The 27658-nt window shown below is 32.5% G+C and overlaps 3 protein-coding genes across 6 annotated transcripts in view; 1 reads left to right on the top strand and 2 right to left on the bottom strand.

Moving 5' to 3' along the window:
- Positions 1 to 27658, bottom strand: part of LOC105326007 (uncharacterized) — a 42507-nt gene that overhangs the window by 8430 nt on the left and 6419 nt on the right. The window contains exons 10-15 of one of the 2 annotated variants that reach the window (XM_034443149.2): positions 26772 to 27256; positions 26231 to 26657; positions 25875 to 26142; positions 25293 to 25688; positions 23878 to 23904; positions 23297 to 23425 (exon numbers count right to left, since the gene is read on the bottom strand). In XM_034443149.2, coding sequence (XP_034299040.2) covers positions 25367 to 25688; positions 25875 to 26142; positions 26231 to 26657; positions 26772 to 27256 — 1502 coding nt within the window. In that variant the 3' untranslated portion in view covers positions 23297 to 23425; positions 23878 to 23904; positions 25293 to 25366. Of the gene's footprint in view, positions 1 to 23296; positions 23426 to 23877; positions 23905 to 25292; positions 25689 to 25874; positions 26143 to 26230; positions 26658 to 26771; positions 27257 to 27658 lie in introns of those variants that run through there. The other variant, XM_066080002.1, reaches the window with a different exon arrangement.
- Positions 1867 to 11701, bottom strand: LOC117685070 (carbonyl reductase [NADPH] 1-like). Of its 3 annotated transcripts, XM_066080004.1 has the most exons (3): positions 11567 to 11649; positions 3583 to 3714; positions 1867 to 2815 (listed from the first exon to the last, which is right to left on the bottom strand). In XM_066080004.1, exons 2-3 carry the CDS (start codon positions 3601 to 3603, stop codon positions 2006 to 2008), a joined length of 831 nt encoding a protein of 276 aa, XP_065936076.1. In that variant the 5' UTR covers positions 3604 to 3714; positions 11567 to 11649; the 3' UTR covers positions 1867 to 2005. The 3 variants fall into 3 exon arrangements, with proteins under 3 accessions (XP_065936076.1, XP_065936077.1, XP_065936075.1); XM_066080005.1 differs by lacking the exon at positions 3583 to 3714 and having other exon boundaries at positions 11567 to 11682; XM_066080003.1 differs by lacking the exons at positions 1867 to 2815; positions 3583 to 3714 and adding an exon at positions 5411 to 6496 and having other exon boundaries at positions 11567 to 11701.
- LOC105326006 (potassium voltage-gated channel protein Shaw-like) lies at positions 17235 to 20059 on the top strand. The gene is made up of 2 exons (XM_011425841.4): positions 17235 to 17939; positions 18521 to 20059. Exons 1-2 carry the CDS (start codon positions 17469 to 17471, stop codon positions 19409 to 19411), a joined length of 1362 nt encoding a protein of 453 aa, XP_011424143.3. The 5' UTR covers positions 17235 to 17468; the 3' UTR covers positions 19412 to 20059.

Raw genomic sequence — 27658 nt, 5'->3', positions numbered from 1 at the left:
TAATAAATTAATATCAAATAACCGATTATCTCAACACCAAGAATGGTCCCCAAATCACTGAGGAAATTTGAGTCGTTACCACAGACACCGACTAGATGAAGCAAGCAACTAAACTGTAGGTTTAATTTAACATACAATGTTGTAAAAAGTTCGATTTGAAAAGAAGTTTCATTATAAGAAACTTCAAAAGCAAAAATTTTAGATTTGGCTTTATTTTCTTTTAAACGAAATATTAAGATAACTGATAATTTTTATAAGAAAACTTCATTCTAATTGTTGTTAGAAATTTAGACACTTTATATGATTATGATTGTACTTAATTTTGGAGACAGATTCAAAATGCTTAAAATTTTATTTATCACTATTTATTTTGAATAAAACGATCATGTTTATAATGAGATTTTATTTGTTATGTTGTAGTATATTGTTAATTTTTACGTCTCACTTTATGAGTTTATACATTTTTTATGCATCTTTATTGTACAGAATATTTTACAATCAGTTTTTGAGAAATCCATATCAATGAAATGATAATACAACATTAGTGTCATAGCGATAATATAATTGATAGAATATTCTTAAATTGTCTTTTATTAAGCTTGTTTTCTTTGTTAAGACGCATGAATGACCAGCAATTTAATATTTTACTTCAACTATGAATATTGATTGTTATAAAACATCTATCAATATGATTAGAGAATATAAAGCATGTTCTTGATATCATTGACTTCTCCGTATGTTAGCATGTTGACTGTGATTTGCAAATATCATGTTTTTGTGTTAGTTTAAGTGCATTTTGTGTCATGCATTAATTGTTTAAAAGAGGGTGATGTTCAATAGTTACTCAGAGTTAATAATTACAAGGAACATTAATAAGTATAAAGTAAACAGAAATCGGCCTCTCACTACACCTCCATATTTCCACCGCTCACGTCTAGTCCATGTATATTTGAAGAAAAGTGATTTGTCTTTGCCCCATCCCAAGTTTTGCATGTCAAATAGATTTGACAACAATTTTTTTTTGAGGAGGTGGGGTAGATTAAATAATGAGTTTTATCATATAACCCCTAAAACCAATTTTTCGAGAGATATTTAAAGTACTTATTCATACTGTATGAACTGCCAGTTTATTGGTGGCCTTGGTTTTGAATTTTATGTATTCTGAGAATTGGTGTTTGTTATGTATTCCTTACTACTCAAAAAATGTTCGTCGCGCTCGGCGTTATCTATGTTTGTAGTATGTAAATTCTGTCGTATTCCATTGTTATTGAGAATGAGATTAATATTTTTATTAATGTATTATTTTCCTTCTACACTACCGTAAATCACCCTCATTGTTAAATTTTTGTTATGTCTCGGATGATATATTATTAACGATTCGAGACAATTTTACGTATTATTGAAAAACATGTAAGATTAACATATTCTAATAAATGTTAAGTGTTATCTTTACATACTTTTTAATCGATTAAAAGTTAATAATGTCCATTTTAAAAAATGCATATTTTCACAGATTTTATAATTTTTAATGTTATTTTTGGCTATTGAGAAAACTTTTCAATTTTTCATCTTTTGCAACCTATCCAGTGCATTTGTAACTTTTTAAATTTTAAGTAATTATGATATATGACAAACCAAAATTTGGGATAAAAGTTGAAGGGTAAGTTCTTTTTTCCCTGTAAAGTTCAATATCACATAAAATTAAGGTCTCAGATGTATATCCATACATATTATCGATTTATAATCGGAAATAATGTAGGTTGAGATCACATTTATGATTAATTGGTATTACAAAACATACAAATTAAAATCCACGGAATAGCTGTAAAGCTAAGGAAAACAATAATACCGAAAGTGAAAAAAAACCTGTTAGGAAATAGTTTATTTTACAAATAATTTGGTATCTATACTCTTACAAGTTCATAGAGTTCATAACAGAAATAAGTTAATTTACATATCTTAATTATATGAAATGAAGGTACGAAACAAAGATGAAGTGTACTGATTATTCGTTCCATTTCTTAATCTTCCTTTCCGATAAAAAATTCCCCGCTGGACTTTTGGTTCCTGGTGGGAGAAGAGCCAAGTAAATGGGTGTGTCTGCGCCTTGGTCAATGGTTTTATGCCCTTTGTGTGACGACATATCCGTATCGACGTAACCAGGACAGCAAGCATTGACTAAGATGTCTTCTCGCGAGTCTGTCGAAAGTTGGCGATGCTGAATTTCTGTCAAAACTGACACGCCGACCTTTGACATGCCGTAAGCGCTGCTAGGATACCCTTTGTTTTCGTGGTTACCTTTTTTTGCTGCTTGTATGAAGTCGTGCATTAAATTTGTTAGGTCGTCGACTGTAATTTTGTAGTTTAAAAACTTTGCTTGAACCTGTTTGCTACATTTCTTAATTGCAAAGGTACTTGCCATGCTTGAAACGTTTACAACCCGCGCATGCGGTCTCAGTAACGGAAACAGAGCATTGCAGAGATCAAGTGTACCTTGATAATTTGTCCTAATTGTCACTTCTGCCTGTTCCGCAAATGGAGCCGTAGAGTCTTGCTTGTAAGCAATTCCGGCATTGTTGACCAGGATGTCCAAACCGCCGTATGTATTCTTGAGGAAATCTCTCAGACGATCAATGCTGGCTTGGTCCGTGATGTCAAGTTGATGGAACTTTGGATACAGTCCCTCCGAGTTTAAGCTCTTGGTGGCCTCCTGGCCCAACTCCTCCTTCCTTGCAGTAAGGTAGACATCTCCCTCAAACTGCTTGCACAGACCTCGAACTATGGCGTACCCTATCCCCTTATTAGATCCAGTTACCTATAAAGTTCAGACATGCACCAATAAATCAAGATTCAAAATAAAAATGATGATATCAATTTAAAACTTTTTAAATTAGTTGAATCTCATTGGAAAAATTAATTGATAAAAATCGTTTAAAACCATGCATGTTTTCCATGATGATAGAACATTGCGAAGGACAACCTTAAGGTTCATGGTAATGAAAGTGCGTATGCATGGTTACTAGTGTACCATAGTTCGTGTCTGGTAGCAAAACATTTGCAGATGAAAATAAAATGAAAAACGTAGAGGCTAAACAAAATTAAAATGAACTTCGAATAGTTTTTACGGTTTTTAATATTCATTAGGTATTGCATGCTAGCGATGGAAACATTCGAAGATTAACCGTTACAGTCCTCCATACTTGTAATTTACATAAGTAGCCTTTCGAAAGAAAAATCGTATTTGATTCAAGGTACAAGAAAATTAAAACATTTATAAATTAATTAAGAACAAGAACATACATTTGATATAAAGTACTTCAGAGAATCAAATATTTCATTTCAAGAATTTACAGCAAAAATCCCTTTTTCACTGTCTGAATTGATTTGCTTACCTAAATGATTATCAGCAAAGTTACGCTAAATACGGGCTTATCGATTGCTTCACCTGTTCACTTTTAGCATTACTTTATTGCTATAAATAATAATTATAAGTGTGCAAAGTGACATAATTTAGCATTTCTTTATGTACGTTTACAAATGACAATTAAATAATAAGTAAAATTAAGAAAGAAAAACCCTTACCACTGCCACCTTCTTCGACATGATTAAAGATTCGGGTATTCACGTGTCTGTTCTAAAATGTGACCAAAGTAAACACAATCCAAACGGGTCGTTTTGTGGGACAATTTAATCATTACCTTTAACTTGTAAATCCTAGGTAAAAAGAAAGAAAACAACACAGACATGATCACATGTGGGTGAAGTAAATCGTGATGTTATTAATCTCATGCTCGGATCAGAAAGTCCAGACCCCCCCCCTTCCCTGCAAAATTCAACCTTCTTTAATTCACATTATTACATTTCAATAAAAATATGCCCTTACCCTCCCCCGGCAAACTAAATAGCTATCGGACCCCCCTGAAAAAATGCTCTAGACCTAGCTGCACATAACTCTTTATAAAGTGTGTATGTTTAGAAAGACGTGAATTTATATACATATTTAAATATGCAATTAGAGAAATTTATGCGTCATGTCGATCAATCTTTTGATATTAACTTTCTAAACCACCATATGGAAAACTGGCTCTATAGTAGGATTTCCTTCGCTAAATCCTGGATCCTCAAGGATATAATTTCCTTTTGCAAATCACACTCTATATCGCTGTAGCCAGTTTTGCTTGTTTTCTGCTGACTTAAAAATGTGCTAATGTGTTATAAAACATTGACATACACATCTTACTAACAACATTTTAATTCAAAAAATAAATCTGGCAATTATGATCAAAATATAAAAAAGATATTTACTTGATATACAAATTTTATCAAAATTAATACGCATTTTAATATCAGTATGAAAATGACAGGTTCATTATAGTCTATATAATGATGCTTAAATATTAAAATGATACATATTTTTTAATAGAAATAAACAATCTTATAAGCCAAAAGCGATTGGTATTTCTGGAAGGTCAAATACTTTATTTTGAATCATATCTCTATTATTCTTTGGAATCACCCCTATTCCATCATAAGATCTACTTATTGTTAATTTCGTTTATTTGTGACCAACGGAGATGAACTCATTCATTAATATTCAAGTTTTGAGTAATTTTACATATTTAAATTACTTGCAATCTATTTTACTGTCACACTTTGGTAAAACAAATACATTTTTAAAATTATCCTTACGCATCATTTAAATTCATTAATTTATTTTCATTTTTGGTTAATCTATAAATGAAATGTGTAGTTTCTTTATTATATTTTTGATATTCCAAGACCATTAAAATGATTCAAATAAAAATCTGGGTATAATTATAGATTGATTTGGAATACACTTCATTGCCAAAATAGGACATGAACCTACGAATTATATAGTTACCCGTTGTAGACTTCAAGTGTTGATAATTTTTCTTGAGGGGGGGGGGGGGGGGTTAAATTTAATAAGCACAATTATTTCTCTCGCAATATGGGCACATAGATTTTTGTTTTACAGTAAAACATCATACGTATCGATATTGCTGTGGATAAAAGTGCATTACATTCAAAATACTTTCAAATTTTGCAACAGTTTACAAAATCATATTTTTTTTTTAAATTATTGGGATGATAAGGCTAATAAAAGCATTAGCGGAATTCAAACACATGACCTATAGATTTATAGTTAACGGTCTAACACATTGCGCTTGGCTGTTAGGTAACAACTATGTGAAACAAATAAACATATTTGATTATTTTAATAGGAAGTACGCCACAGTATGGAGATGTCTCATACCACCTTAAAAGCAGTAAACAAAATTCCCTTATTAAAAATGGATAGCATCAACAAATCCGCTGTCATATCCAACTTAACATTTTATAATTCATAATAAGACTGATGTTGAGCAGCATAGACAGAAAAAAACATATATTATATAGTGCGTTACAGAAATTTTAATGTAAATTACGAAGATACACACAAATTACAAAGATTATGCAGCAAAATGCAGTAACTATTTCTTATTATATTAGTGTAAAGAGCATATTGATATATTCATCGAATACGTTAACGTTGATGAATCTATTATAACGTGGGAAATCTAATGAGATGCCCATATCACGAAAATCAACAAATGTTCTAGATTTGGCATGTAAACATGGGTTCGAATACACTATTTATGTTACATACATGTATCATTCACATTTTATATTCATTGAACTTATAAACTTTGCGATCAGCGACAAACTCTCCAGCAGGACTCTTAGTGCCTTCGGGTAGGAGAGCCAGATAAATGGGTGTATCTGCCCCCTCGTCGACGGTTTTCGGACCCTTGTGGGATGTCATATCCGTATCTACATACCCTGGACAGCAAGCGTTGACAATGATGTCTTCTCTAGAATCAGCAGAAAGCTGGCGTTGTTGGATATGCGTGAGGACACTCATCCCAACTTTAGACATGCCATAAGCACTGCTGGGGTAACCTTTCTTCTCATGCTCGCCATTTTTCGCTGCTTGAATGAAATCGTTCATCAAGGCTGTCAACTCTTCGATCGTGATATTTGGATTCAGGAATTTGGCTTGAACTTCTGGACTACATTTTCTAATGGCAAAACTGCTAGACATGCTTGACAAATGGACTACTCTTGCATGTGGTCTCAACAAGGGGAAAAGTGCGTCGCATACTGCGATGGTTCCAAAGTAGTTGGTTTTGTTTGTTACCTCAGCTTGCTCTGCAAATGGGGCAGGAGATGCATTCTTGTAAGCTATTCCAGCATTGTTTACCAGAATGTCTAAACCACCGTAAGTGTTCTTCAAAAAGTCTCTTAATCTTTCAATGCTTGCTTGGTCGGTGATATCAAGTTGATGGAACTTTGGAGAAAAACCCTCTTCATTTAAGCTCTGAATGGCCTTTTTGCCGAGCTCTTCGTTTCTTGCTGTTAGGAAGACATCGCCTTTAAATTGTTTACATAGGCCTCTGACAATGGCATAACCTATTCCTTTGTTGGACCCTGTCACCTGTAATAAAAATGCTATCAATTTTAATTCATAAACTTTTTATTTTTAAATTCATGATTTTGAGGAAAAAATGTAACGTAAAATAATATTTCACGTTAGATCTATTTTAAATGTATTTTGTTAAATGATGATCTTTTTTCACAGGGTAGTCTTTCGGGGCACATGCAGTAGCTTTCTGGAGGAGTTTACAGTCTTTTTCGATACAAACGGTAAACGCGTGGTTTTGAGGGTGGCCTGTTTGGAGCTAGATATTTTTAGAAAATGCCGTATCATGTGCCCTTTTGGGTGTTACTGTTGGCTGATGAGATAGGTCACAAATAACATTTCCTCCGAATATTTTGTCATGAGAAATACAACTCCCCCCCCCCCCCTCCCCGACTTTATCCTGTTTTATAGTGAAAACAAATACCGGTGTGAATACCTCTAGCTCTTTAAGGATTACGTTTGCTCAGGGGCGAAAAAAAATCCACTAATAGGAACGAAAAACTACTTATTGCACATTGTAGCCCCACTATTCTGGTGCTGTTTTCACTTTCAAATAACTAGGTCAATGACCTACTTTTTCTGCTAGTGACCTCTGAATGTTTTTGAAAAAAAATTGTCAAAATTGTCCACCATTTTCAATGTTTTCTTTCTTTGTTGATATTAGAAATAATAAAACAATTTGTAGATTGGGAACTGATAAAATACGAATAGCTTTACTAATTTTATATTTGACTGAATTGTTTTTAGCTCATATTTTACGTTTAATTTAGTCCGAATTTCCTCTATCAAAATCCAAAATTGCACCCATTTTTGATCGAGTTTTACAAAAAACTGACTTAAGGAGCTCCAAACCATTGATTGCCTAAAACTATATTTGTTGTCTGTATTATGTTGACATTAACATTATATAAGGTCAATGATCAAAATTTCGTGATACTTTATCTTGAATCGATTTTATGTAGGCACTATTTTAAAGATTTTTCCAATCGCGTGTCAGCCAGTGATATAAATTTATAGACGAGTAAATACAACGATAAACTAGATGCTGTCATTAGACAGAAATACCCGCACCAAGTGTTTGCCCCTAAATAACACTGTTTTGTACCAGTTTAATTAAAAATGAAGGTCACATGCAAGCTCCGGTAATACATTTAAAAATTATAATTTTCATAACTGAAGGATGAGATCCCTTCCCATATGATAATACACATGAGCAGCACTTTATGTGCAATTTGGGGTTGAACTGTTTGCAGTGAATTTTCAGTTAATCAATAATCGTAACATTTCCTGTCATAGAAAGTATAATGGTCTATATAATTATTACATACAAAATGAAAAATTATGCCCCCTCCCCGTGGCGATTGCCGGTTTTAGATTTGCTTCTGCGTGCCTACATGTACATCATCGTATGCACAGATTTAGAGAAGGGGTGGGAGTGAGGGGTCCAGACCCCCCTCCCCCTTCCTCCCCCCATGAAAATTCATTTATATCAATTGCAAAATTACCAAATATACACGGTGGACCCCATGCTCTTACAGACATGTAAACGCTCTAACCCATTGCGCTTCAATGTTAGGTAACATTATTTGGGGGGGGGTAAATATTTAATTAATATTTAATATATACTTTATTGTTTTTCTCAATAGGAAGTATGCATCACAATATGCAGGTGTCCTGCACCACCTTAAAGCTGTTATTTACCTAATAAAATAGTGCAAGTGGATTTGAAGAATAGGTCATAAAAAATACATGCATGTTACAAATAACTGATCTTTGTCTGAAGTTACGTACACAACACAGGTCTGCAGGTCTCATTAGTGGGTACTAGTTTTACCCAGCTCTTCGATTAGATGGGCATACATGTCTGTGTTTTCCATATGCAGAAAAGGTTTAGTTAAGAGCAGTTAAAGGAATTCATTGTTGTGTTTTAATTGGATTATCATTATGATGTTGACCAATTTAGGTAAGCATAATACAATGTTGTAATAATGTAGTAGCAGTAGCACAATATAATGAGATGCCAGCGTACATAAGTTCTACTTTCACTTTCTACATGTGATCTCCCGTATCATCATCTTTTAATATTTAAATAAGCTCATCATCGTTACCTATCCTATCGCATTTGTAAAGTTTCTGTCATTTTAGTTGCAAAAGTTATTTTTTTTCTTTTGTCAGACTTGCACTATTGAGTTGACCCCATATTGACCCTGTATAAACAATTTCATGTAAGTAAGTGTAGACACTTATCATTTTATATTATTAATAGGAAGGAAGGAGTATTTCTTTCTTAATGTATTATAATGCATCAAATACAATGTAGGTCATGACCTTATGGGACTGTTCTGACCCCACGAAACAGGAAAATACAAAATATCTTCTAATGTCATTATGATGCATCAAATGGTGTAAATACATTAATGACCCCCAGGTGTTGTCTTTAACCCCCCCCCCCACCTTTATGAAATAGGAAATGATGATACACTGTATATTTTGTTAACTTTTGAGTTCTGAGATCCTCATCCCTAAACCATATAATTATTCTTGCTCTTTGTGTCATTGCGCGTAAAATTGTATATAGATTATGCCCCCTTGGAGACACCCTGACATTCTAGAACTAGAAATGATAAAGTATTTTATCTTATTCATATGTTACAGTAGTGTTTGATCCATGTGGGTAATTCCTAGCCTAATGATGTCACTGCTTAGTTCAGGAGACTTTACAATTGCCCCAAATAGGCGAATACACATGCATATAACATTTTGTTTATAAATCTTAAAAACTGAATTAAGCAATTTCCAAAATGTTAATGTGCATCAGGAGAGAAAAAGCAACACATGTAAGAATGTATTAAGAAGACTGAATCTTTAGAACCAGGTTAGATGGGGGGGGGGGGGTTGAATGTGGAGTATAAACATTTATAATTTGAATCATTTATTGTTATTAATTTGAACTTGTCAATGAATACTAGTTATTGATCCCAAGGTAGAAATATGACCTCTGATCATATCTCAATAGATCATTTGTCAATTATGCAAGGTGTAATGTAATTTTTTTTAAGAATAACATTTTTTACCAGTTTATAAAAGTTTTAAGACACCCAAATTATAATTTGATTTTAATAGATCATTCGACAATGGGGGGGGGGGGGGGGGGGGGGGAGGGGGGAGAACAGTTTATATTTGAGTTTGTTTCGGGGTGGGGGTTCCAAGTCATATTTTTGACAATTTTTTAATGTAATTTAAAATAAGACTAAGCCATACTACAGTCATGAACGTGAATAGTATAGAACAAAACACAAACTAAAACATGTATATACATAGGAAGTATTACAAAACATAGATGATTGATCTATATCTGGGTTCTCTTAAATTGAATCATATATCATGTACATATTATATTATTGTTTCTTTGTTCAAGGCATTTCAGATGGTATGTAGGTCATGATCCCAAGTGCTCTTCCTGAAATTATCAAATATCATAAAAACCATCGAGATCCCCACTTAATCCAAAGATATTATTCCTCCTTAGGTTATGGCACATCAGATCATTATGGCATGTAAGTCATGACCCTAAGGCATCATCCTGACCCCCTTAGGATCAGAAATTGTTAATTATCTTTAAATTATTGATGTTTGATGATCCTATCTCTATTTAATCTTTATTATTAAGTCTCCCGAATGAAATTTGGAGACTTATTGTTTTTGTACGGTTCTTAATACATGTATTATTATTCTGCGTCTTCTTCTTTTTCTTTTTTCCTGCTCTGAACTTGTTTCTCGGAGATGTCTAAACAGGATTGTACAAAACTCTATGATATGATAGGCCTGCATATCTAGTTGCGCACCCTGGTTTGATTTTTCTCATTTTGGGTTAGACAACCACTTTTCGGGGGGGGGGGGGGGGGGGGGTTGTCAAAAGGGTGTGGGGTCTAACATTGAACATTGTAGGAAGAATCGTAAACTCTATTGTAAATGGTAACTTAAAAACGGACAATATAATAACAAGATAATAATATAGGGTTTTCCTAATCATATATTGACTGTTACTGGCAATATATAGGGTTTATTAAATCTGACCCCTGGGGTCATCCCCACCCCCCAGGAATTTGAAATTACCATATATCTCAGAAACTGTTTTAAATTAATGACCCCTAAACCATATATATTCATGTTTCTGATGTCAAGGGGCATCAAATGTTATGTAGGTCATGGGCCCTGTGGGTGGTCCTGACCCCCTCAAACAATTTGACAATTTCATGAAACAGATTGAAATAAAACATATATACTTGCATATATTAAAATTATACTTGCATGTAGAACCATGAAGAAAATCATCCATTCTCCGTGCAGTCTCTAAACTGAATATGTACACGCTATCAAATATAAACGCACACGATTTCATTTCTTGACGGAAAAAATACTGCCGTGGTTGATAATTGTATAAGTATACAAGTTTTTATATAAAATAGAGTCTTTTTTTCTTTTAAAATGCTGCAAAATGACATGGATATTTGTATTCACAACATAGCTTTATAAGGCCATTGGGTCTTACTGACGTCATAAGCAAGGGAGGTAAGCCACGTAAGTCAATGTTCCTTATCCCTATTAAGTAATTTTGATTGACTGTGGCGCTTACATTTTGCATAAAATATTCAAAAAACATTGTCAGTCTAATTAAATAGGCACTTATGAACTTATTCCCGTATATAACTCAATATGATCAGGATATCGTTTCATATGACCTTTAATAGCACTGTCGATTCCGAAATACATCAAACACCCTGATGGGTCGCTGTAGAAACTTACGCGATGCAGTATAATCATAATAATGTACAACATGCGTGTATATTATTTGTTAACAAGCTTCCATTAATGAAATTTTAAGTTTTCTTTCAAATGCTAAAAAACAAAACATGCATGGTCATGTAATGGTATCGAATCAGAGTGAAAGTAAGAGAACCGCTACAACCACAGAGCTTTCATAACCGCCCGGTAGCTGATTTTTTTGAAGACATGTGAAAGCATGCACGTTTTGCATCTAGCCTACAGTATAATTGTCGATACATATCGTAAGTTTATACTCACCACTGCTACTTTCGTGGACATGTTGTTTTGATGTTCCTGCAAGTTGTGTGACCCCGGGATAGTTGATGTATGGAACACAAGAAAGGACAACAACCAGAACACGTGCAAGCATTTACTTCTACTGGGTTGTATAAGAATTGACAAAATTGAAATGTATGCGATAATCTGATGTCAAAAACAGGCACTTAGCATCGGTGGGGGGGGGGGGGGGGGCGCTGGTACACAGGTCTATACCATGATTTACATGATATTGAAAATTGAATAATTTTGGGTGAGTTGCCCCTCTTTCCCCCTCGTTGTAGGTGCAGATAAAATAGTTACAGGAAAATTAACCCAAAAATAAGTTTGAAGTAGTAATCGCACTTCGTTTCCTCTCTCTCTCTCTCTCTCTCTCTCTCTCTCCCCCCCTTTTATGATTGGAAAAGGTAAAAAGTTGAAAAGTTTGCGGTTTTTTGTATATTTTGTATGCGAAGATTTACAAGTAGGGCACACTTGCACCCCCCCCCCCTCACTTTCCAAAACGATGCTACCTGCCTGAAATAAATTAATTGGCTTATTAAATGTAAACTTCATTTTAAGGGTGTATAATTAATAATTTTTTCATCATTCAATAACTTTTAATTAACAGCGTTTTTATTTCACTCATACTTCTTTCGAAATGGGTTAACTTGTTTATTGTTTTGCAAAACATCATACTGAGATGCTTCTCGATAAGTTTTAGTACAAGTGACAGTCGACCATTTTAAAAGTTTGAAATTGAAATATTGATGCTTGTAAATAATGTATTGAGCTTCTATTTGTGTAGACAAAACCCACACATTTTCATTGCGGGTTGAAGATAACAATCAAATCAAATATGAGTGAAATAAAAACACTCTTAATTAAAAGTATTCCCTATACATTGATCATATGAACGAATTATGCTGAAAACTTGATCTCCAATAATTTAGTAAAAAGTTCTGTTTTGATTCACTTGAGAAATTAATCGAGTTCTATCATTGTATAGTGACATATGTATACTATTTCTTCACATAAAATAAAGTTGATGTACAATTTTATTCTCCTTATATATCAATAAGTATTCAAAAGAAACAATGTTCCAGTACATCCAATACTCAATTATATCCAAAAGCGAATGAAAAAAGTTGTTGCTTATGGTTTAGATCTTTAAACAAAAATCACTATGAGGAACTCAAATACTTTCTTATCTATTCATGACACTGAGTTTGATTACAAGGAACTTAATGTACGTATATTACGATATAATGTCATATCTGATGTAGGTTACATCCTTTAGATAAAATTACGTAATGTTTTTGATATTGTACATAATGCTTGCAACACTGGTGTAAAACAAGACGAAACTCTTTCTTTTTTCATTGTGAAGCTTACACTCAGTTTGGAATCATTAATTCTTTTATGGTAATGTTTACTAGACTTTAAACTGTAAACTCACAGGTTGATCGAGTAAAATAATCTGAATTTAAAAAAAAAGGAGTTACAAGGTATTTAAAGTATTGCAGAAATCACGCCTTTTCTACATTGTCTATCCAAATGATGTTTCCATTTGCCATCAGACATTATAGGCGGAGATTATGGAAAAGAGTGTCCCCTCCATTAAAGTGGTTCAAATTGGATATTTTTTGTGCGTATGTTGGATATTTTCCCCTTTTTTATCGCTTTTAAGTTCGGAGCACACAATTTTTCAGACTAAAATGTGCCACCTTTCACTTGTCAAGCATTTGGATTGTTTCAGGTGTTTGTATACATAATTCAGGCAGGCCCCTCCAAAAGAACCATCTAAATACTTTTAAAGTGTATAAATAAACCACTGCAAACTATTTTAGAGAAAAAAGTGCACTTCTTACAGGCTAAGTCTATATGTCAAATTCATATTTCGCTATTTGTTTAAAAAATGTTTTCGTTTCATGTTATGACCTCTACACCTACCCAGCCACCCACGAATCCACACCTCATTCGCACGTGCGCTGTCCCAGCGTTATTCATACGTCTCCATGTGTTCTATGAGAATTCTTTTAAGTCTGAATATTTATATTTTCAATGTCTTTGTCTATGAAAACACTACGAACAGATTTAATAATATTGAGATGACGTATTGTTAGGGCGCAATCGGGGTTTGCATAATTAAAAGAAATGAAAATCACATACATGTATATGCCAATATTCTTTATTATTTAATCGTACAATTGCTGAAAATCATACGAATATAAGTAATAATGATTTATCCTTCAAATATTTTTAGGTAATAATTTCAGTCGGGGCGTGACCAAATCTATTATAAAGTCCTTTATTACATTTGACAACGCCCGACCAAAATTATCCCCTCATTGTACTCAAAGAATGATTTCTTATTTGTTATATACTATATGTAACATTGATAAACAGCGGTTTAGCATTAATACTTTGTAAAACTTGAGCATACTTCTTTAAACCGTTAAATATGGCTTCCCTTTACCTACTAAAGTTTACATACAAATGAAGTATTGATATAACAAAGAGAAATACTATCAAGTATAAAGAGATGCAATTTACAATAGTGACATGACTGTTTAAAGTTTTTATAAATACGTTTACACATCCAAAAAAGTGAGTACAAGTACGTGAAGTATTATATTGCCGATTAGCACGTTGCACAGAAGGAAAAGCAAACATTTCCTAACACGTGCAGATTACCAAGGTTACTAGTAATTGCACGTCTAGAGGTCAGCCAGTGCAAGTCTGTGGCGTTGGAGTTTTAGTTTCAATCGATCAAATAACAATCCACGCTTTTGCAAATATACAAATAGACATCATTAAAGGATTTGAAAATATACATTAAAGCAGAACTAATAGTTTTTATTTTGAAATGATAAAGACTTTTGAAGGATCTTAAAATTGATGGGAGAAGCACAATATACTGATGATGCTATAACATTTGATTAATTTCCAAATCAAAGGATAATATTCTAAGAGAACTTGATTTTTTTCTTCAAACATCTCTATAAAAAATCTTTATTTTCTAAAATTAAATGGCATGAAATAGACGTTATTCAAAAGACGTTTTTTTTTCACTCACGCTTATTTGCATAATCCAACTTTTGATATTCCCGGTATAAATTAGATTTTCCATTTAATTGAATAAAATAGTTGAACTAATAACGCTGAGTCGGATAATAATGGTTTTAATTTCTTCAAAGAACTTATAATGTAGTTTCCATTAAATCCATGTCACGTGGTAAACTGATGCAGACAACGTATATATTTTGATATGATTAAAAACAACTTATATGATTTTTAAAATCCTGTAGGAAACTCAATATTCTATAAGAAAACAATCTTTGCCTTAATCCCATAGAAATACAGTTTTTATAATAGTAGACATGATTTTTGTACATCCTTTAGGAAATTGAATTTCTCTCAGAAATTCCCATTTCTCATGGTTTATTATTTCATAAAAAGAAAACATTTCATCTGCCAGATGAGAAACAACATTTATATGTGAATTTATATTTATCAGCAAATTCTAGTGTTAACGTTATTTGCAGACAGATGAACTTAGATTATCATTTGTAAACTATAGTTTACAACCGTTAAATATAGTTTTACAGATAAAAACTTTTTAAAGGTTTTTTTTAGATGTGAATTGAAGAATATTGCAAGTGTTGTTGCTTGTTTGTAATCCGTGTCCATTTTCTCTTCTTTATTACTAGTATAATGAACATTTGTTTTGTTCTTTGCCAAATATGTCTTTATTTGATTGTGTTTGGATTGATTGGTTTCATCGCATTGGGCACAGTAAGGCCACATGTGTTTTTCATGCCTTTTGAGGCATATCAAATGCACCGTACGCTTTTTGCAAGTCTTGAATTTACATCATCTGCGCCTTCATAATGATTTACAACCTTTCCTTGATGATTATAATGATTATATTGTTTACATGATGTAAATGAAGTCACATTTCAAGCTGTGTATCATCAATATTCTTTAGGTATGAACTTATATTATCATAATGGGTTTCCTGAAAGATGCAGGGTTTGTAAAAACTATTAAAGTGTATATGTATGTATTTTGCATGTTATTGTTACCGTCTGCTGACTACTCAGTACGTGTATCTTTTTTACTCCCTGTTTATCTTAGTAATAAGATAAACTTCCATTAAAAACTTCCATGTTTTGAATTTGTTATGTTTTTGTACAACTTTATGTCTTAATATGTGTGTAGCTATTTGTGTATTCATATATATTGATTTAGGTGTATATGCATAAGCTCAGAATAAAAATAAATAATTCATTTCTACTGTTATAGACGCAAACTTGAAATCCCAATACTGCACTTACCTATCATTTATCACCCAGTTGACGTAAATTAGTTATAAAGTTCTTTTTTCGCAAAAAAGCCCATTTTCACCTCAGTCCAATAGACTTAGACTTTTGCCCTAGTTTCCTTGAGAAAGGCACTATAAATGAGCTACATGTATTAATTTTGTACTAATAGCAGTAGTTACTTTACGTGGTAAATCCCTCTTTACAAAGCTTGAAATTAACATCAATGGGGTTTCCTAATTAGGTTTATAGATATACCTGGATTCACAGGTCAATATCTGTTTTGTGGAATTCCAATAAACAAAACCGAACTAAAAAATATGCGAATGATCCGTAAACACACACACATACACACACACACGCGCGCGCGTTCTCTCTCTCTCTTAATATATATAAACAGTATTTAAAATGCATTTACTTTGAATTAGATTGTCCTAATTGTAGAAAGCAATCATTTTTACATTCATACTAATGAATCGCAAAGTAAGTCATTTAAGTACGGGACTGCCCATATATCAAACACATAATTTTTAAAACATTCTAGTATTACGAATCATTTTGCAATCCTACATCATGTGGTGTAAAATATACTGTGCAAAATATAGCCTGAAGCTAAGCTTATTTTGCATGGATCCAGACTGAACATGAGACCCCAACCAATTTCTGAACCCCAAATGAACCTACTTGTCTGCAATTAAATGCTTATTACAGTAGATATCCCCCGTTGTTTGATTTGTTTAGTGCGATATCTTGTAAGACATTCCAGTATTTCATAGATGCTTATCAATAATTTGGTAACGAAATGATTCAAACACTGGTTATATATCGATTGCGGTAAGACAGTCGAGTCTTTCATTCGAATAAAGATGAATAGGTATCAAATGAATTTAAAATGAAATACATCGGTTTAGAGAATAAATGAGTTACTTTCGGAAGTGTTCTACATGTATTCATTTTCCTTGTTCTATTGTCTGAAGTAGCTTCCTGTGACAAAGAGATATTTTATCAACGCTATCAATACCTCGATATATATCGATTTTTTTAAGTCGCATTCACAAAAAATCAATATCATATGCTCACTTTTTTTCTACCCTATAATGTTAAAGTTAAGAAATGACAATAATCCACAATTCTCTATTCAATTAATAATAAAATATATCTAAAAGCATAACTAATTAGGAAAGTAAGTTGACATATAAGTAGAATTCAAAATTTTGGAGCAAATACATTAAAGGTAAGACTTCTTTTGAAAATTCACTTTTCTATTACAAGAAAATATTGATGGGAATTACCACAGTAAAAATAATGCTGTGTTGTTTCATTCGAATAATTTTATCACGATTTTTAAGTTTCACCACACTGATTGATTGATTTTTTTGCTACAAACAAAATTCTATAAAAACGCGTATTTGTTTCAGATGTAGTCAGTATATGGCAAGTTTTTGTTCTGAACTTTCAACAAACTGGCACGGATGAAAATGACCTAACATTCAAAAAGTATTGTTTCATTCATGAATAATAAACTCTTTGTTTGCAGACTACAGTGCTAGTCAGTTAGAAGTCGAAACAAAAAGGACATCATGGAGAATACAGTTGTCCTCAATATCAGAGGAACAAAATTTGAAGTATCTGTAAATACCTTTAATAATATGATGTCCACCGAAAGTGATGCAAAATTGAAGCTAGACATCTTGAAAGAAAATAACCCATCATGCTATTTCTTAGAAAGAAACTTTGAAGTATTTACCGCAGTTCTCAGTTATTTTCAAGGAAATGGTCTTCATGTTCCTGCATTGACTTGCATCGCTGAATTCAAAAAGGAATTAGACTTTTGGGGAATCGATCCTCAAGAAATAGAGCCTTGTTGTTATAGCAAATACATCGGTTTTTTCGACGACCAGAAAGCACTTACAATCCTTACAGATGACCAAACTGAGCGTATCACCGAACGCACAGAGCTACAGCGCCGTGTTAAAGCAACAGGCTGGCTCTCCATTCAGGCTAAAGTGTGGTCTGTTTTAGAAGAACCATCATTTAACATGTTTGCAAAGGTCGGTATTCAAAAACAAAATCATTAATATTATTATACGATCCTGCTAGTTGTCTTTATCTATAAAATGTATTTTTAAAAGCTAGACGCTGAACTTAGATTATTTTTCAAAACCATTATTTTCTAATGTCCAAAAACTTGCACAGGCAGAAGCTAAATACTCCGCTCTATCGTGAGGGCATGGTATATTTTAGAATATACATCAGCTCTCAGCATGATGAACCAAAGTTAATTCTTATGTCCGATAACAATGGACTGGAAGACAATGTTAACATGCGTAGCAATTATCATTCAACATAAAATGGTATGATGTCATGCAATTATCCTATAACACAACGAAGGGCATTGTTTGAAATAGCCTGATATAGTACATTGTTTGGACATTTCTTAATCTAACTATTTGCACTTCTGTGAAAGCGATCGAATTTTCAGTGTTTAATCCACCTGAATGTAAATCCATGTGGTCGAATTATTCTTCTAAAAGTATTTTTCAAATACATTTGACAGTATACTATTGTCTATATCTATAATTTTCATATTTGTTTATCGATGATAAATTAAGAAGTTATAATTGATTTTCAGGGATATTTCTACATAAGTGCGTTCTTTGTCATCGTGTCCATTGCAGCCTTAGTATGTGGAACCCATCCAACATTCATGCGATCACTTCGTGAATCTGAGTGGGAAGAGTTCTTTGGAGAAGAATACCCACAATATGCAGGACACTTTGATTCGAGTGGATCATCAACTAATACAACGCTTATTCCATTGCCAACACACGCTAAAGCACCACTTGATTTCCTGTCATATCTCGATTTTATTACCACTGCTTTCTTTTCTGTGGAATTTATCCTTCGATTTATATTTTGCCCAAACAAAAAAAAGTTTATATCATCGTTCCTTAATCTAGTAGATATATTTTCTCTCTGTGTCATGTATTCTAAATACATTGTAGAAGCTATCAACCCAAGAGAAAAATACACAGCAACTGTTTTCGATATTGTGCACTGCTTTCAGATTGTTCGGGTATTCCGTTTATTCCGTTTGGTGAAAAACTTCATCGGATTCCGTGTATTATTATACGCGTTGAAAGCCAGTATCTGGGAAGTACTTTTGATGTCGCTGTTTCTTGTTGTGGCCATGCTGATGTTCTCAGCATTCGTTTTCTTTTCGGGGGATACGGCTTTCACTAGCATCCCAGACGCTTTCTGGTGGGCAATTGTTACTATGACAACTGTCGGATACGGCGATATGTATCCCACGCAACCTCTTTCAAAAACCATCGGAGCGGTCTGTGCTGTCACAGGAGTATGTCTCCTAGCGATTATCATCCCAATCTTTGTCAACAATTTTCTTTTATTTTATGCTTACTCCAAAGTATGGGGAAGCAAAGACAATGCAAATACGAATAAAGGGGGTACGAAGAAAAATAGCATCATTTCTTCGAAGTCAAAGGTTTCTCCTGACTGTTGATTTTGCGATAACTTACCTTTTTTACCAACTATTGTCTTATGTAAATGTTTTATTCAAATCCTTCCTCTCGGAAAAGAGGCACATATTATCGTTTTATGATGTTTCTTACATTGTTTCTAGTGTATATTGGACAAAACTTGCTTCATATATTATATTTATCGAATGCAACCAAGCTACAACTTTCACCAAATAAATCATTTCTCGTTCTGGCGAAAGTTTAATATCTGTGCTTTAAAACATAATCATGCAGACTATGCTCCACCTGTTAATAAGTTTCTATTGTTTACCTTCAACTTTTTCTTGATTAAGAGGGCTGAATAGTCTTGGCCATTTTGGATTGTTCAAATATCTATTTTACCATTTCAATTTATTTTTTGGCTAAATAATAAAGTTTACGGCCAAAAAAAATATACTTTAGTTACGTTTATTTTTGTCTTAATTTTACTGTAATTGTTAAAGAGTTTGGTCAATTTCAAATAGAAATTTAATGTCATGAAGGTTTTAAACTGCGCTGCTATAAAAAAAAGTTTGTTCTTTTCTTACCCTAACTGCTCTGCAAATATCGGGAATTTAGATTGAAGATTTATAAATAAACATTATAAGCTTACATTTTTGTACATTAATTCTACAAAGGATGATATTATTAAACATGTGTCATATGTCCCTTTTAAACGTTGGATTATAGAAAATATCTAGAACGATGATTTTGATGTTTATAATGAAGGTGAAAAAAGAGAATATTAAATGCAAAATGAAACTTGAGTTCTGAAATTTTTTTTGGTCAATTTACTGGGGACCGTGTTTCATATCATTCTTTCTATCATTCATGTAATATTTAAAAAGGTTTTATTAGTCTGATTTATACTATTTCAATAAAAGTACAAAATAACGCTTGATGTTCAAATGAATTAAAATTCTTATATAATTCTTTGATGATTGTGTGTAACTAAAAAGGGAACTGGAAAGCATGCACTAGACGTCTGTTAGACGTTTAGGATGACTGCGGTTGTTATCTTGGAACCCAAAACTAGTCAAAAAATGGTATTGTTTATGAATAAAAAACAGCACCAGTACAGTTTGATGGTTTACAAGTCTTCAGCGATCTAAATATATCTCTTTCTTTAAACATTTTTAATGTACCTGTTTAGCATGCTACGCACACTTTCGTTTTTCTATGTGCCTCAAAAATATATGGTTAACCTAGGAAACAAACATATAACAAACTACACCAATAACATAGTATTTTTAAAATCCTTTTTGGTAATATCAGAAAATATAAATAAAAGAATTTTAATGTTCTAATTGATTTAAATCTTATAAGCAATCAATTTTGACGAAATATATGATATATACTTAAACTTTTTTCAACTTAAACTATTCAACACAACTATTCATCCATATCCCTTAAGGTTCCTTCACAAACCTGAGATAGACAACAAATCTTGCCGATATGAACTGTTTGATAATGCGTTCAAATCGCCATGTTGTGACATATTGTCTTAAAAAGTCAGGGGTTGTTGAGAATCCGTAACAAAAACATGTTCTAAAGAAAATCCAATTTCTTCTTGAACTTATCGATCAATTTTTACATCTACCAAATATTATTTCCTCTGTTTCTTACGGAAACTTATATTTAATTCATAGTTCTAAAGAAACAGTCAGACTGAAATCTACACGCTCCATTTATCGATTGGTCGAAATCTACAGCAGCTGAAACTGACAAGATACTGAGGAGTGAAATTGACATGCCCTGTTTATCGATTTGTCGAAACCTACAGTGACCTAAGAAAAATCACGGACTGCACGAAATAATCATTTTGATGTCAGACTCAAAGTCTCACAGGAGACGATTTGGCTATATTATTAGCTAACGCACTTCTGTACATTAACAGTAATTTAGTAAATTTTACTAACTTTTCATAATTAATTTATTAATTAGTTAAAAGTAATATGTTCATATAAAGGTTTGTTCCCGTTTTGCACACATTTGAAAATTAGGTATCGAAAAAATGTGTGCGAAACGGGAATTTGACAAGGTGAGATAATTGCTTAATTGCTATAGTCTATATCACAATTCATGTGAGGGCTATCGACAATAAGATAAATAAAACATATGTACTCCCAATACATATTTACACCTATTTTATGTTACAATATGAATTGCATAAAAGCACATTTACATAACGATTGACCTGCATGTTTTTGATTTCAGTTCAAACATTACTACAGTAATTTAGTCATGAACAATTTCATTAATTTATTTAAACAAGAAAGATTATTGCAAAAATGTTGGATATGAAATGCTTTGTTTAACTTGCTGTCTATAGGAAGTACATATACATGTATACATGTTTGACTTTGGAAAGAAAATGTATTTTTATATTCAATTATAATTGCTTTTGCTGACATAAAGTGAGGAAATGTGTCTAGTGAAAACGCTGCAAAATATTTCTCATTTATGCTGTGGCTTGAATAATCGAAGAAAATAGACAAAGTTTATGATGGTATGATGATAAATCGGCAATTTTATATGCTTCAAAAACTGTAAAACCTATCAAATGAAGACCTAAACCTTCTTCAGATTGAAGTATATCAATTCAATATTCAGATTATTATGTTTGTTAGAATTGTTTGTGCTCCATGTATTTAGCTACTGGTTTGAAAATAAACCCAGAAAATGTACCGCAATATAAACTAAAGCGGTGACGTCACAAGAACTTATGGAATCAATATGAAAATTATTATTTTTGTCGGAAATTTTTGTGCTTCATGTACATGTATTTAGCTACTGATTTGAAAAATCAGAAAGTGACCTGCAATCATAAAATGTAATTTATACTAAAGCGGTTATGTCATAAGAACTACTGTCAAAGCTGCTACTTCGAAGATTGAAATATTTTGTGATAAAGATCTGTTTTTCTTTTCATAATATTCTTTCTGTTGATACCAACCAACCAATTATAAACATGCATTTTACATATTTCGCAACCAAGTTGTAAAAAGAGACACGGAGTACCCCATCATATTCACAACGTCTTGACCTGACTGGAAATTTAAGACTAAAAATATCATTATCTTTATTTTATCAAATGAAAAAAATGGTGATAGTTATTAGTTGTTAGACCTAAAACACAACAAAATACAATTGTATCTATATTTTTCATGTTTCATCGTAAAGGCGCTGATAAAACACAGGTAAAAATCCAGGTAAAATATTTGACTGAAAGCAGACTATAATTGCTATCACAACACAATTCACACCTATTGTTCTATACCCAATTATCAAATGTGTGCAAAACGGGAACACACCCATATAAACAATAGAATGCTTTCTTTGATGATTGATTCATGCGGGTTATTAAGGAAGCAATCTTGCAGCAAAAAAATTTCCATAACCCGCTAACGCGGGTTATGTATTTTTTATGCAATGTCACTACCTTCATATCCCAAATGAATCACCAAAGAAAGCATTTTATTGTTCAAATATAATCGTTCTTATTCTGGTCATCACATTTGCATGACATACTCATAAAACCAAACACAAGCTGTTTAATTTTTACAAACAAAGATCAAACAGCTTTCCAATGCCTCAAGTAGAACCATGCTACAATATTTTCCGTTCGTTGAGCATGCATGACCTTGAAAGAGCAGGAAATGAAAATATCTTTGTCATTGTCAAATTATTTAAACGATTTTAACTTTGATGCTGTTGTTATATTTTAAAACAATACATGTATGTTTATTAAAAAATGAAGTGCATGTTAGTCACTAGTTTAATTATTGTTTTGCGTCACCACTAGACAAATACGAGGAGATGTAATTAAATTAAATATAAACAATTGCTGGGACATGAGTTATAAATATTAAATACACAAAGTCATGTCACATTATTAAAACTGTTGTTTATTCAATAAATGAATTCACGTTGTTATGCCTCAGATGCCGAGATAGGTGTTGATGTGTTCCGTGTCTTTTTACGCCATTTTGATGAGAGTCCAACTACGGACAAAGAAACTAAACAAAAAGAGAGAAAATTATTAAATCTATTACACGTATTTTATTCTAGATTTATTTTGTGGTTTAAATGAATTGATAACTTATGTACATAAAAACTCTTCAGGGGAAAATATAAATACCAATTTTTTTTTAATTAAATGGATACACCTTGATGTCTATGATGTCTACGAACTTTATCAAAGACAAATAGGTAAGGAATTTCAAAGTAACCATATCGAAAGTTTATCAACAATGTGAAACACGAAATTGATGTCAGTACTTAACATATAAAAAGTTCCAAGAAATTATTTATCTATAAGCATAATAGGAAGACTGCCGATAACATTTTTGACAAAATGACAAAAGGCGGGCGGAAAAGGGTAAAACTAAAAGGTCTCTGTCATGTAATGGCGGGGCATACGATAAATATTCATATCTTTCAATTCATACAATAAAGAAAAAAAGTATACCTTTCTCATTCTTCTTTTGTTTAGAATCTGTAAGAAAATATATATTTCTATACTGTTATGAATTTATGTTGCCAAACATGTACTCTGAAAAAAAAACCCCAGATGTACCAAGTCTTACTGATTATACATGTAATTGTGTTTAAATACTAGTACTCAGTAGTCAGTTATGTTCATCTCTACTTATTACTGCCTGACGAGGCCTGTACGATCCATAGCATCCTCAAATCCCTGGGTAGTACCTTACAACCAAAGCTACCAAATTACAGCGCTAATGCTTTTTCATTCTTATAACCAGCGCTAGCTCGTATCATTCAAAACAATATTAAAGTAGCATTACTTGAAAGCACCTATAATGGCAATCAAATATAACGAAAGCATTAAAAGCCGTCGATATTTGATAAGGTCATAATCCTTGATGTAAAATGCACTGTGGCTTGTACAGTTGATTTTGAAACCATCGGTTTGCACTATTTTACTCTTTTAGTATACTCAGTTGCTGAATATTATTCAAAAAAGAACAGGCACTGGAGTTAAAAGAATGCAATCTCTTAGAATATTTTGACCTGGTGTCAGTATGATTTGCATGTTTATGTGTAATTTGATATATTGTTTCTTCTTTTACTGCTACTATCATCATTTCTAAATACTATGTTCTAAATCCCTTGTGAAAGAAACACAAAATTTGCACATTTGCACAGAAAGGGTAAAGGTTCTGACATTTGTGTTGAGTCGTATTTTTTAAATGTTAAGTTGAAATAACACTACATGTAAGGTAGTTGAATTTTAAAGCAAAATGAGCTGCAATTTTCATGCTAATTTTTTTTTTAAACAAACTAAAATGACAAAAATATCAATGTTTTTTAATATTTGCTAGCCTTATTTTTGTGGGAAAACCGTTAAGAAGACTTAATTAAAGCAGAATTGGATTATTGTCGTCCTATACAAAAATAAAACTGTTATATATTCTTTGGAAGAGAAATCTTTCTTCTGACAAAAATTAATGATTTTTTTCAAATCTTATTTATCATTAAAGTTTAAGTTATATGCAGACTAAGTATACTAGTAGGTTTTTGCAGCAAAATAAATTTCTAAAAAGTACAGCTCATATTGCTTTAAATAATAAACTATAGATGTGTTAGCATGATATTTTGACGATATTGTTTGTTTCCCTGCAATGTATATGATGTTCTGAGTATTTTCTATTGGGACCAATCAAGGGTGATAATGAGGTCGCTAAACCCTTTCTAACAGGGCACTTGGATTTTTACGAACATCTTTTTATTTTAAAAAAATAAATTCAGACTGCTCAGAGAATTTCTAAAACGTGCTGAAAATGTGATTAAAAATTGAACTAAAACAAAATTGCATTAAGGAGTTTACGCTATAACTGAAAATTCCTTTTTATTTCTACTTACCTTTTCTTTTTGTTCTATTGTTTTCACTATGAATGAAGTCCTTCCAAAGGCTTGCAACCTGGCTTGTTTTATGATCAGACATAAGTCTGGTAAAAAGAAGTTCCCTGTTTTTTTCCCTCATGAGTTCGACAATTTGTGGAAGAAAATTTATAATCAAGATAATTATTCCATTTAAAGGCAGAGTAATTGCCATAAAATACTCTGAACATCACGTGATCATCAGTCAGCAAACGGAGAACAGTTGTGACAGTAGTGAATAGAGAAAAGCAGATTGCGGAAAACAAAACTTGCTTGACCTCTTTCCTTCCTGTTTTTCTGCATTTGTAGATGACTGATAAAGTCATACACAGGAATAGAATTATCCAAAAGAAGCACATAAAAATGATATATTCCGTCCTAAAAATTAAAGACGTTTAAACATAAAAACATTTTGCATTGAAAATCGAAAACTGAAATATTTGTTGATTTGAGTTGAAATATCTATACTCTGTTTTGATTTTATTGTTTAACACTATTCATCTTCTGTAAATCATCGAACAATACAGCCATTGTCATTAGTTATCAAGATTGAATATATCATACCTGTTGAATTCGCAATACCATTGGATATATAAATCGTCAATCTTTGAAATCTGAAACAAAGATGGCACCGACCACGTCATAGTCACAGGGTCCTCCAAAGTCCAGACGACATATATGATGATTGGCGCCGATATTACAATAGGTAAATACGTGAAGGCAAAATCCCATTTTGGTAGCTTAGTAATATTTGTTTTTACGATTGCGTGAAGGCAAGCTGTTTTGTTGAGTTTTATCAATAAGCCAGTCAGGGTAATGCTATAGACACTTCCTAAAATGATTATTAGTATCATCATCATCATATAATAAAAGTTTATCATAAAATTTATATTTAACAAGTTATCTTTCTACCCATTTACCTGGTAGTGCGATATGAATTCCACATGCTAAAGGTGAACCATCAAACAAATACACCATTGCTCCCAGGATTTGCACGGTTGTTCCTATAATTATGCAAGCATGTCCGTCGGCAGAAAGACTAAATATTTTGTGAGAGGAAAATTTGGCCAGGTAGTAAGTACAAACAATAGCTACTCCGACACCAATGATAACAAGAAAGATAGTAGTAAGTCCAACTCCGCTTTCAATACTGTTCAGAGTAACATGAGGAATGGTGGAAAGATATTGCACCTTTTCGTTGTAATCAGATACAAATTTTGGATCCAGACATACTGAACATTGATCATCCGGACATTCTGATTTAAAAATTCGCCGTTCACCATTCAAGTTGTACATGCTTAGTTTTCGTAAATCTAGAGTTATCTCTTCCTTTTGTATACTTCCAACCTAAAACGAAAAGAATCATGGGGATAACTAGTGTTTTCATACAACATTCAATAAATTCCAACACCTTTTGATACACCGTTAATAAGATATACCTAATCTTAAATATATACTTACTTCGACTAATCGAGGACTGCCTTTGGGACCATACTGGAAGTTAAGGATAACCATAGGAATTGTTGCATTTCTATTTTCAAAACCGAATAGCGTTCCTCCATCAGGAGTCACCGTAACACGATCCAATTCAAGCTCAAGTTGATGGTAGATTTCTGACATATTCCCATTGACACACTCCTTAAGAGATGATAAGTTGCAATGCTTGTCCAAAACATTTTGGAAAGCTTTAGACAAGGCATAAACCCCATGAATTGTTGACGCTACAAAAGGAGACTGTTTCTTTTGTAGCCCACTAAGGTTTAAGTCAGTTGCACAGTCCTTGGTGTATCGATTTGAAAACCTTAGGTTACATTGGTGTACATCCTCCCAAAATGTTTTGCCCCATGGCAGTGTTTCTGTCCAGTCTCCTTCATCAATTTTCAGATGTTGGAAGTATGAACCGAACTGTTTGTTTTCCAACAAATTGTTCTGCATTACAACCAATCCTATAAGTTAAATAAAAACATATCATTTAAGAAATGAACGCTTTATAATCCGCTTTGCGGATTATAAAAAAAGCGTAAATTGCTCCAACCCAGGTTATACGAGTATAACTTGGGTAGATATTGAGTTCATTCCTAATGATTTAATTTTCTGTAATTTACTGTACAAATGTACCGAAATGATATTAATTTGTTAAAAATTCAAACGCAACGTCAAGCGGATTAGTACGTTTTTGACGTTGGTGCATTGTGACGTGCAACCAGGTTATACAAATTTAACTAAATTTTTCTATCCAATCAAATGCCGCGTTACAACCAGAATTAAATTATTATTTGATATCTCAGTCATAACCGAGTCAATTATATCACCGTTAATAATAAGCCAAAAAAATATAGTACATGAAT

Source organism: Magallana gigas, chromosome 3, assembly GCF_963853765.1.
Source record: "Magallana gigas chromosome 3, xbMagGiga1.1, whole genome shotgun sequence".
In the NCBI taxonomy this organism is placed as follows: Eukaryota; Metazoa; Mollusca; class Bivalvia; order Ostreida; family Ostreidae; genus Magallana; species Magallana gigas.
Note: the sequence above shows the minus strand (reverse complement) of the source record. Positions and strands in the feature narration are given on the sequence as shown.

Excerpts from the sequence above, each read along its gene's own strand:
- LOC105326006 (XM_011425841.4), top strand. The coding sequence starts at position 17,469 with ATGGAGAATACAGTTGTCCTCAATATCAGAGGAACAAAATTTGAAGTA. Across the intron at positions 17,940-18,520 it reads CATTTAACATGTTTGCAAAG|GGATATTTCTACATAAGTGC; the intron begins GTCGGTATTCAA and ends ATTGATTTTCAG.
- LOC117685070 (XM_066080003.1), bottom strand. The coding sequence starts at position 11,587 with ATGTCCACGAAAGTAGCAGTG. Across the intron at positions 6,497-11,566 it reads TGTCCACGAAAGTAGCAGTG|GTGACAGGGTCCAACAAAGG; the intron begins GTGAGTATAAAC and ends TTTTTATTACAG.